This window comes from Cherax quadricarinatus, chromosome 34 (assembly GCF_038502225.1).
Source record: "Cherax quadricarinatus isolate ZL_2023a chromosome 34, ASM3850222v1, whole genome shotgun sequence".
Taxonomy (NCBI): domain Eukaryota; kingdom Metazoa; phylum Arthropoda; class Malacostraca; order Decapoda; family Parastacidae; genus Cherax; species Cherax quadricarinatus.
Genome location: NC_091325.1, coordinates 612151 through 624163, shown reverse-complemented (window position 1 = coordinate 624163; position 12013 = coordinate 612151). Strand labels below are relative to the sequence as shown.

General features: G+C 39.6%; 1 protein-coding gene and 1 long non-coding RNA gene across 3 annotated transcripts in view; one reads left to right on the top strand and one right to left on the bottom strand.

The window, feature by feature from the left end:
• The first annotated feature begins 464 nt into the window (after positions 1 to 464).
• The window catches only part of LOC138853580 (uncharacterized), a 134842-nt gene continuing 123293 nt past the window's right edge, over positions 465 to 12013 (top strand). Inside the window, exon 1 of the long non-coding RNA XR_011392745.1 lies at positions 465 to 615. This is a non-coding gene — a long non-coding RNA (uncharacterized lncRNA). The remainder of the gene's footprint in view (positions 616 to 12013) is intronic.
• Positions 5794 to 12013, bottom strand: part of LOC128693678 (transcription factor cwo) — a 106998-nt gene continuing 100778 nt past the window's right edge. For both annotated transcript variants that reach the window (XM_053783460.2, XM_053783459.2), the window contains one exon: positions 5794 to 7769. In XM_053783460.2, coding sequence (XP_053639435.1) covers positions 6460 to 7769 — 1310 coding nt within the window. In that variant the 3' untranslated portion in view covers positions 5794 to 6459. The remainder of the gene's footprint in view (positions 7770 to 12013) is intronic.

Sequence of the window (12013 nt, the reverse complement as noted above, 5' to 3'; positions counted from 1 at the left end):
CACTGGACGTCATGCAGGTCTGGTGCATGACACACCAACACTGGACGTCATGCAGGTCTGGTGCATGACACACCAACACTGGAAGTCATGCAGGTCTGGTGCATGACACACCAACACTGGACGTCATGCAGGTCTGGTGCATGACACACCAACACTGGACGTCATGCAGGTCTGGTGCATGACACACCAACACTGGACGTCATGCAGGTCTGGTGCATGACACACCAACACTGGACGTCATGCAGGTCTGGTGCATGACACACCAACACTGGACGTCATGCAGGTCTGGTGCATGACACACCAACACTGGAAGTCATGCAGGTCTGGTGCATGACACACCAACACTGGACGTCATGCAGGTCTGGTGCATGACACACCAACACTGGAAGTCATGCAGGTCTGGTGCATGACACACCAACACTGGACGTCATGCAGGTCTGGTGCATGACACACCAACACTGGAAGTCATGCAGGTCTGGTGCATGACACACCAACACTGGACGTCATGCAGGTCTGGTGCATGACACACCAACACTGGAAGTCATGCAGGTCTGGTGCATGACACACCAACACTGGACGTCATGCAGGTCTGGTGCATGACACACCAACGTTCAGGTAAGTCTTGACACAGTTAAATAGTATTTATGTGAAGATGATGGTTGAAGAGGTGGTGATGGTAGTTAGTGTTGTTGCTCACAGGATCAGTTATTGCTCATGAGCAATAACTCAAAACAACTGGATTATAAAGTTTAAATTGATTCATTTTTATACCTCAGTTTCGTCTTTAAAACTATCATGGTATTGTCGTTTAATATTCTCTATTACAGTTTTTTTTTCCCAGTGTTAATCTACCGAATATATTATTCATATACAATTTCAAGAAATTTCATGTATCTTTCCATTAGTCATTATGTTGTAAAAATCTCATTATAAGAACATAAGAATGGAGGAACACTGCAGAAGGCCTACTGGCCCATGTGAGGCAGGTCCTTATGTTGTTAGGTAAGACACATATGCAACAGTCCTTATCAAAACGACCTCTACCTTAAGCTACCCAAGAAATAACTCCCGTACCCAATGACACCAATCAAACCCAGCCCCTCCCACTCTTATATTTGTCCAGTCTCTTCTTAAAGCTACCCAAGGTCCTAGCCTCTATCACCCTACTGGGAAGAATGTTCCACACATCTACAACTTAGAAAACCAGTACTTACCTATGTCCTTTCTAAATCTAAATTTATCCAACTTAAATCCATTATTTCTGGTTCTTACCTGGTTTGACACCCTCAGTACTTTATTAATATCTCCCTTGTTAAGAAAAAGGGAGCTAGCAGTTCATTCATTAGTGACATGCAAATGTGGATAGTCTCAAAATTTCAAAAATCTTATTATAAAATTTGTACCTGGGTGTTTAGTGGACTGGTGTAGGTCGCATCCTGGGACAAAATTGACCCAATTTGCCTTAAATGCTCAACATAACAAGGGGCTTTCTATGTAGTTGTACATCATTGATGTCAGCCATGGCCTGTATACCATGTACATTGAACATTAAAATGGTATAAAATACCAACAGGTTGTTAGGTAAGACACATATGCAACAGTTAGGTATCTTTACTTCGAAACGTTTCGCCTACACAGTAGGCTTCTTCAGTCGAGTACAGAAAAGTTGATAGAAGCAGAGAGACTTGAAGACGATGTAATCAGTCCATCACCCTTAAAGTTTTGAGGTGGTCAGTCCCTCAGTCTGGAGAAGAGCATTGTTCCATAGTCTGAAACAATATGGAGTTGAAGTGACAGGATGGAGCCTTATATAGCGCCAGGAGGTGAGACGTAGGTCAATATTAGAGGTAAGAACGCAGATGTTGGGAGGTTTCGAAATAAAGATACCTAACTGTTGCATATGTGTCTTACCTAACATACCATGTACATGTAGAGATATATGTATTATTATTATTATTATTATTATTATTATTATTATTATTATTATACAGTATGTACTAACAATGAGGTGTTTTGCTATGTCTTGCAAGGTGTGCATGGATGTGTTTCAGGAAGGTTAAATGTTTGGACACTGAGATACAATGCTCCAGTATATGGCCTTGTCTCTGTCCATACACTTTGCATTATATGTTATTGACATCTCTACAACAATTTAAAGAGTGTCATCAGCTAGGGATGCCAAGCCCATGATGACACTCTTCAAATTGCTTGTTCTCTTTAGGCTGGAATACTGCTGTACACTAACGGCGCCTTCAAGGCTGGCGACATTGCAGACCTGGAGAACGTACAAAGAACTTTCACGGCACATATAAGCACGATAAGGCACCTAAATTACTGGGAACGGTTGAAGGTCCTTGATCTGTGTTCCCTGGAATGCAGGCGAGAGAGATACAAGATAATATACACTTGGAAGGTCCTGGAAAGATTGGTGCCAAACCTGCACACGAAAATCACTCCCTATGAAAGCAAAAGATTTGGCAGGAGATGCAACATTCCCCCCGATGAAAAGCAGGGGTACCACGAGTATCTAGAGACAATACAATAAGTGTCTGTGGCCCAAGACTGTTCAGCTGCCTCCCAGCATACATAAGGGGAATTACCAATAGACCTCTGGCTGTCTTGAAGAAGGCACTGGACAGGAACCTAAAGTCAGTACCTGACCAACCAGGCTATGGTTTGTATGTCAGTTTGCATGTGGCCAGCAGTAACAGCCTGGTTATCAGACCCTGATCCACCACAAGGCCTGGTCTCAGACCGAGCTGCGGGGGCGTTGACTCCCAAAACCCTCTCTAGGTAAACTCCAGGTAAATGCAAACCATACTGCCAGAGATACTTATAGTCCCCAATGGAAATAAGTCACTTTGACTTTTTGGGGGGGTTATCCTAGGTAATCTACACATATGCTGCTATGTATGATAATTTATGTAACTATTCATGTGTACCTGTACATGAATAAACTTACATATAGTCCAGCTTTAGTCTAGCAATAACATCATCATGTAATCTACTGACCTTGTTACTTTCCCATAAATATACTTAGCTTCTCACATTTTATTATGATAGACAATTAATCTGCTAGCTCTTATCTGTACTCTTCTTTCTTCAAACTCATTTGCTAGTTCTTTTCTGACAATTTTGTTTTTAAACTTCTATTTGAGACATGAAAATTATATTCGACAATCTAATTATTTAATGCTTGTGGCCAGGTAGGCAATGCTCTCGCCTCATGCAGTGTCCACGGTTTGATCCCCGGCCAGGTGGAAACATTGGGCGTGTTTCCTGATACCTGCTGTCACTGTTCACTTAACAAGCAAGTAGGTACCTGGGTGTTAGCTGACCCCAGTGGAAATAAGACACAGTTCTCAATGACACTGACTTTTTTGGGTTATCCTGGGTTGCTAACCCTCCATCATAAAAAAACGAACAAAATTTTGTCTAACTTTGTCATACTTCAGTAGGCCTATGGAAGAAGGAATCCACAAAAAATAACTAATTCCTTTCATAACAGTTTGTGTATATTTGTGCCTATCATCATACACATGCATACTACATTTAGGTCTTAGGCTATTTAGTGCAAATAATGAGGAGAGGAAGTCCCACTAAGATCAATGAGTGAGAATCAAGTAACATGTAGTGGTGGTGATATTACACAGCTGTGGGAACTTGACAGTTAGTCATGGGTGTATATCCAGTGAATATACATGTAGTATGTTGAAGAGGAATATACCATTGTGAGAAAGACTATTGGTGCTACTAATATTGCAGTTGAAGCACCTTAAGCAGAAAAGAGCATTGGATAACAGTACACCCCAGAAAAAGTTGAGACTAGTACACGATTTTCTAAAAACGTTAAACAGTTTCCTATTATACGAGACATCACTTTACCAGTAAACACCAAGCAAAATATTTTTAAAAATCTTCAAAAATATTTTTACCACTAAACAAAAGTTTTTGGTAGGAAAATTCTCAGTATTCAATACATACATATATTTGTATTTTACTGGAGATTAGATAAGATTTTGTTTGGGTTTTTAACCTGGAGGGTTAGCCACCAGGATAACCCAAGAAAGTCATTGTGTCATTGAGAACTGTCTTATTATGGAAATAAGACTGTCTGTATTCCATGGGGAAGTGGAACAGAATTCTTCCTCTGTAAGCCATGCGTGTCATAAGAGGTGACTAAAATGCCGGGAACAAGGGGCTAGTAACCCCTTCTCCTGTATATATTACTAAATGTGAAAGGAGAAACTTTTGTTTTTCCTTTTGGGCTACCCCGCCTCTGTGGGATACAGCCGGTGTGTTGAAAGAAGGCTGTCTGTCTTATTTCCATTGCGGTCTTTCAGTCTTGTCTTCTAGGATGCAACCCACACCAGTTGGCTAACACCCGGGTACCAACTTACTTGCTAGTTGAACGGGGACTGCAGATGTAAGGAAACATGCCCAGTGTTTTCACCTGGTCAGGGATCAAATCACGGGCACTCAGTATGTGAGGCGAGAACATTTTGTATCAGGTCACGGGCAGTCTCGGACAGTCTCAGTGCTTCACTATCAAGAATTATTGTTTTACTTCTGATTCCTTTAAACACAATATTGTGAAGGTATACTCTTTCCTGAAAGATTTACCACCTAGCATTCATGAATGTCATCACAAACTGACAGAGATTTACTAAAGACACTTGTGTACAGTTCATGACATGTATTAATGGCAGTAGCTTGCAATGAGTGGCTTCTTCACTAATGAGACAGAGTAACCTATAAAAAAAAAAAGTCTTGTACATATATAACAAGGGCAGGTTGCAATCAGTTAATATTACATGATGGCTGATTTTAATGAGGGTAACAACCTTTTGGTTAAGAGTTTGGAAATCCTGTAGCTTATGGATTTTTATGAAATTGTGTTGGTGGTAGCAGTTTTGGCAGCTTCCATGCACTTCACCTTCATTGGTTGCTTTCATAAATCACTAATTGGCCCTCATTCTGGTTCATCAGTTCTCCACAATTGTTCTTGTGGTAAACAGATGTTCATTGTGAATGCAAGTATGCTATGTTCATGAGATTTTAATTTTCACTGATGAAGTAGTTTCCCCTACTAATTATTGTCTCCCACATTGTATAATGTACATTCCTATGGTAGTACCAGAGTCACTCCTGTGTTTCTGTGTCCTCACTGTAATGTTTAAAGCTCATGTCTTACACCTCTATAAAAGGGGTCAGCACCACAATATTTTGGTACAGTATCTTCTTTTTGCCTCCATAGATAAACTTTTCTCTCCACAGATGCCTCAACACTCCACCTATCTTTGAATCTTCATCTATTCTGTGGTTCACCTAGTCTTTCACAGACCCATCTGCCAACACATCTGCTACATATATTTAAATATGTACATTCACTTCCTCCATATGCTCTTTTTCCAGTCTGATATCCAATTTTTCATTGCCTAATTTTTTTTAGTTATTCTCATCACCTTGCTCATTTCTGTGTTCACTTTTTACTTCCATCTTTTATGCACCCTTGCAGACTCGCTCACCAGCCTTAGCAACATCTCTTCAGAATCTCCACAAGAACTGTATCATCTATGTGCTGCCTCATGCACTTTTTCCATATTTACTTTGGCTCTTCTTTACTATGAGATATTATTATTGAAAGCTTCTAGATTTTACCTTACCTTTGATGGATTTTGAGAGTTTTCCTACTCCAGGCTCTAGGGCAGTCTTGTTTGCTACTTGCCTGGTCAGCCAGACTTGTTAACATATAATTTAATCATACAGCAATTGGATATATACTTCACTATAGTATTCACAAATTCTTTTATTTTTCAGTAATCTTTTTACGTATCTACACTAAGTCCAAGGGTATAGCTTGGGGAGACAGTTTTTGGATGAAAGATTGACTCTTGAGGTGGGTTATACTGTATATCGAACTCTTAATCTATTTAAAACAGAGCCAGTCCTAACTCTCCATCACTGACTTTCCTAACAAGACATTGGAACTATCTTTCACCACATACATCTAGGTATATTACTCAGGTACTGTTAAATATGATGGCTAAGATTTCAGAGAAACTATACTGTTGTCCACATTAATCATGATTGAGCAAGACTATTATATTGAAACACAGATCAATCTCACCTGCAATATACATCATTTCAGCATTGTATTTTTATGATTGTAGTTTGAAATTTTCTTAACATTAACTCTCTATTTATTTGTTTTCACAAAATAGCCACTAAGAATAAATATTTTTCACAATAAATGTGGCTATAACTCAGTCATAAACAATATAGTTTTTGCAACACATAAACTGTAGTCAATTTCTATAACTTGCATTGACTGCAGTAATTTCAAATGTTATATTATTTCAAACTATTAAAATTCATTCTAAGACCACCAACTGTTTGTAAATGTTTACACTTAATGCTCACTCTACAGTAGATCATTATCTTGCTTGAGCTACATTGCTAATTTTTGGACTGATTATGATATGCAGTACCCCAGTGTGCATGAGTCCGAGAATATGCACTGTTATTTGTATAATTACTATTTGTATCAATAAATTCCCGTACCATTTGTGCAGGATCACGAATATCCCACATTTCACTGATATCACGTAAATTATGTGCATTTCGCATGTCTCTTATTTCATGACCCTTATCTTTCGTGTCTTTTGTGTCAAGTTTATTATCAATACAGGGAGGGTCATGGGGTATGTCTCGTTGCTGATGATCTGAGTGCCGATAGTGATCCTTTCTCATATCGCTTGTTTCCCGTATTTCTAGGTCTCCTGGCTCTCTCTTCTCAACACTATCGTTTGTATTAGATACACTTGGAGACTGTTCCTCAAACTGAGAAATTTGCCTTTGAATCTCAAGGCGTTTACGATCACCAACAACACGAGTGTGAGGTCGTCCATTATAAACACTGCCTTCAGAACTATTCAGTGTTGAATTCCGAGAAGCATGAGAAAGTCTGTTCCCTAACGACTGATGAGAGTTTGATATTAAAGCTCCTGTAAAGTTACCCTGATTTGGATTAACTATATTTGAAGTTATTGTTGGACAAGAACCACAGAAGTTAACATTGATGGATATTGGGTGCAAAACAGGTGATATATTTGACAATCCTGCAATGGCAGGAGCAATAAGAGTACTATCAATGGTTAAAGGTACATAAAAACTTCCACTCTGGTTAAGAGCAAAAATTGGTACAGTTACCCTAGAACAAACATTGACACTTTGTCTGCAGGGTGAACTTCTACCACCTTGATTTTCACATTTTGATGTAGGTGTTAAAGATCTTTGATTTTTATCAAGCATCGGACTGTCACACTCATCTAGTAACTTATTCAAGTCGTGAGAAAATCCCTCATGGCATGAGGTTGGTCGTGAGAGACTCACAGAGCCTGTGGGAGTCACTCTGTCTTTTTCACAGTCAGTATAATTTCCACAAGAAGATTCAGAGTCTCTTCGCTTCTTTCTGACCTGGTGCGACTGCTCCAGGTCAGCACTGAACCTATGCTTCATATTTGATTTGAACTTGTATAGTCGACTACTGTTATTGTTGTCATCCCCACTCGAGGAATTATTAGAGCTTAGTCCAGAAGAATAGCTTCCACATCTACGGTCACTGCTGCTTCCAGGTCCTGAATGTTGCTGCAGGATCTCTCGAAGCTGACTTCCCATTCCAGAGCTGTTTTCCAGGGCTGTTCCTCCAGATTTTTCTTCTCGCTCGTTCGAGCCAAGACGGTCTTCAGACCTATAAGCCGATTCTTCTGTGGAAAAAATAATAATTTAAATTAAACATGGTATTTATATACATAACTGTATTGAAGAATGTACAAGTACACTCTTCAATGCATATTTTTTTTGTACAGTGAGTTGCATAAAAACATTTTGTTTATTTTAGTAGATAACACTAAATTTTCAGTAAAACAAGTAACTGGAAAAGCCAGGATTCCTTTTCAAATTACTGGCACCCAGGGAAAGCTAAGTTATCAGAGTGAGCCATGTGGCTCAGAGAGGAAGTACGTGCTTGTCCAACATAGCTATGGTCTTGCCTGCAGAAACAGCATCATCACCAGCTGCTTATTAAGCAGAGTTAACTGAATAATATAGCCTTAATGCTTATAACCAAGAGATATGAATATAAATATTGCTATTATAATAATGAGGACATATTGCAAATTGCTTGAAAATAATGAATATACATTATGTTGGTTTATTGAGCAGTAAAAATTATTTGATACTGTTCATCATAATATCCTTCTCCTCTGTGGTGATAGTGAGTCAATGACAAGACTACTGAATGATATTTTGCCAATTTAGAGCATTATATGCTCAGAAGTCATACATTCTTCTTGATACAATACCTCAACATCAGTGATTAACATATGACCGTATGTGACATTTGCTAGTTAACACACTGAAAAATCAAAAGACAGTGTGAGTCATCTATTATTCCTACTTAATGTATTAATAACTTACTAACTGCATCTCAGGAACCAGTGCTTTGTGCAGACAATACTACACTTATCATCTCAGCCTCAGATAAACTAATACTGTAATATATTGAAGTGAATATGAACCAACAACCTAATACTAACCAAAGAAATACAGTGGACCCCCGGTATTTGATGGCATCGGTATCCGATAAATCCGGTATTCGATACATTTTAACGCAAAAATTTTGCCTCGCCACTCGTTAAAAAACCCGCCACACACGATTCATCTGAGACGTGTCCACGTGTGGTCTGAACTGCCCCGTGTGTGCCAGTGTTTACAAGCCAGCAAGCGTGCTCGCATCTAAGCATACATTCGGTACATTCCATATTATCACAGTGTTTTTGGTGCTTGTTTCTGCAAAATAGGTCACCATGGGCCCCAAGAAAGCTTCTAGTGCCAACCCTGTGGTAAAAAGGGTGAGAATTAGTATGGAAATTAAAAAAGATTTTGAAGGGTTTGGGGCTAACCCTGAGAAGCCTATGCCAGTTGTGGAATCCATTGTGCCTACATCAAAAATTAAGGAAATGTGTGCAAAGTGGGTTGAACTGCAAACCTTTATGGATGAAAATCACCCTAACACAGCTATTGCAAGCCGTGCTGGTAACTATTACAATGACAATGTTGTGGCCCATTTTAGACAAATCGTAAAGAAATGGGAGGTACAGAGCTCTATGGACAGATTTGTTGTGCGACAGAGGTCCAGTGACTCTCAAGCTGGTCATAGTGGCATTAAAAGAAGAAGGGAAGTAAGTAAGTAAGTTTATTCAGGTATACACAAATACAGTTACAGAGAATTATCGTACATAGCAGCATATGTGTAGAGAACCTAGGATAACCCAAAAAAGTCAGACAGAGTGACTTATTTCCATTGGGGTCCCAGAAAAGGACTTGCTACCTCAAGTCCTAATGGAAGGGGATTCCCCTTCTAAACAATAAGTTCGACACTCTCCCCTCCTCCCATCCCATCAATCATCACCAGATCTTCATTAAAGGTAAGTGTCATGTATTCTATTGTTAGTAGAGTACTACAAACTGTGCATGTCTTCTTCAGTTTGTGTGCATTAAACTTAATATTTCATGTGGTAAATTTTTTTTTTTCATACTTTTGGGTGTCTTGCACGGATTAATTTGGTTTCCATTATTTCTTATGGGGAAAATTAATTCGCCTTTTGATAATTTTGGCATATGATGAGCTCTCAGGAACGGATTAATATCATATCCCGGGGGACCACTGTACCTTCTACACAATAAAGCATTTAGAAACAAAATGACTAACCACATAAGTACCAAGGTAAAAAAAATAAAAATAAATGACACGTAGAAAGACTGCAGGTAAATTTTTTACCCAACATCTCGAAAGTTGGGTAAATATAATTGAACATGCACATCCAGCATGACATGTACATGTATATGCTGCAAAAACCAATGACCAGTCTTGCAAATGTTGGTAACATGTACCCCAACCATACTAATGTACTATACACAGGCATCTACCCACAGTTTAAATTGTACATGCTTGGAGATGTACAGCAGGAGACTGTCTAGTTTTGTTGTATTATTCATATTCATCAAGAAAAAATAATAAAAGCAAGACATGTAGGTTAAATTGTATACTTAAGATAAAATTAATGATATCTTTCAATATTTTTTTTTTTTTTTTTTTAATCACACTGGCCGATTCCCACCAAGGCAGGGTGCCCCGAAAAAGAAAAACTTTCACCATCATTCACTCCATCACTGTCTTGCCAGAAGGGTGCTTTACACTACAGTTTTTAAACTGCAACATTAACACCCCCTCCTTCAGAGTGCAGGCACTGTACTTCCCATCTCCAGGACTCAAGTCCGGCCTGCCGGTTTCCCTGAACCCCTTCATAAATGTTACTTTGCTCACACTCCAACAGCACGTCAAGTATTAAAAACCATTTGTCTCCATTCACTCCTATCAAACACGCTCACGCATGCCTGCTGGAAGTCCAAGCCCCTCGCACACAAAACCTCCTTTACCCCCTCCCTCCAACCTTTCCTAGGCCGACCCCTACCCCGCCTTCCTTCCACTACAGACTGATACACTCTTGAAGTCATTCTGTTTCGCTCCATTCTCTCTACATGTCCGAACCACCTCAACAACCCTTCCTCAGCCCTCTGGACAACAGTTTTGGTAATCCCGCACCTCCTCCTAACTTCCAAACTACGAATTCTCTGCATTATATTCACACCACACATTGCCCTCAGACATGACATCTCCACTGCCTCCAGCCTTCTCCTCGCTGCAACATTCATCACCCATGCTTCACACCCATATAAGAGCGTTGGTAAAACTATACTCTCATACATTCTCCTCTTTGCCTCCAAGGACAAAGTTCTTTGTCTCCACAGACTCCTAAGTGCACCACTCGCCCTTTTCCCCTCATCAATTCTATGATTCACCTCATCTTTCATATACCCATCCGCTGACACGTCCACTCCCAAATATCTGAATACATTTACCTCCTCCATACTCTCTCCCTCCAATCTGATATCCAATCTTTCATCACCTAATCTTTTTGTTATCCTCATAACCTTACTCTTTCCTGTATTCATTTTTAATTTTCTTCTTTTGCATACCCTACCAAATTCATCCACCAATCTCTGCAACTTCTCTTCAGAATCTCCCAAGAGCACAGTGTCATCAGCAAAGAGAAACTGTGACAACTCCCACTTTATGTGTGATTCTTTATCTTTTAACTCCACGCCTCTTGCCAAGACCCTCGCATTTACTTCTCTTACAGCCCCATCTATAAATATATTAAACAACCACGGTGACATCACACATCCTTGTCTAAGGCCTACTTTTACCGGGAAATAATTTCCCTCTTTCCTACATACTCTAACTTGAGCCTCACTATCCTCGTAAAAACTCTTCACTGCTTTCAGTAACCTACCTCCTATACCATACACCTGCAACATCTGCCACATTGCCCCCCTATCCACCCTGTCATACGCCTTTTCCAAATCCATAAATGCCACAAAGACCTCTTTAGCCTTATCTAAATACTGTTCACTTATATGTTTCACTGTAAACACCTGGTCCACACACCCCCTACCTTTCCTAAAGCCTCCTTGTTCATCTGCTATCCTATTCTCTGTCTTACTCTTAATTCTTTCAATAATAACTCTACCATACACTTTACCAGGTATACTCAACAGACTTATCCCCCTATAATTTTTGCACTCTCTTTTGTCCCCTTTGCCTTTATACAAAGGAACTATGCATGCTCTCTGCCAATCCCTAGGTATCTTACCCTCTTCCATACATTTATTAAATAATTGCACCAACCACTCCAAAACTATATCCCCACCTGCTTTTAACATTTCTATCTTATCCCATCAATCCCGGCTGCCTTACCCCCTTTCATTTTACCTACTGCCTCACGAACTTCCCCCACACTCACAACTGGCTCTTCCTCACTCCTACACACAAATCACAGCTTCCCTATCTTCATCAACATTTAACAATTCCTCAAAATATTCCCTC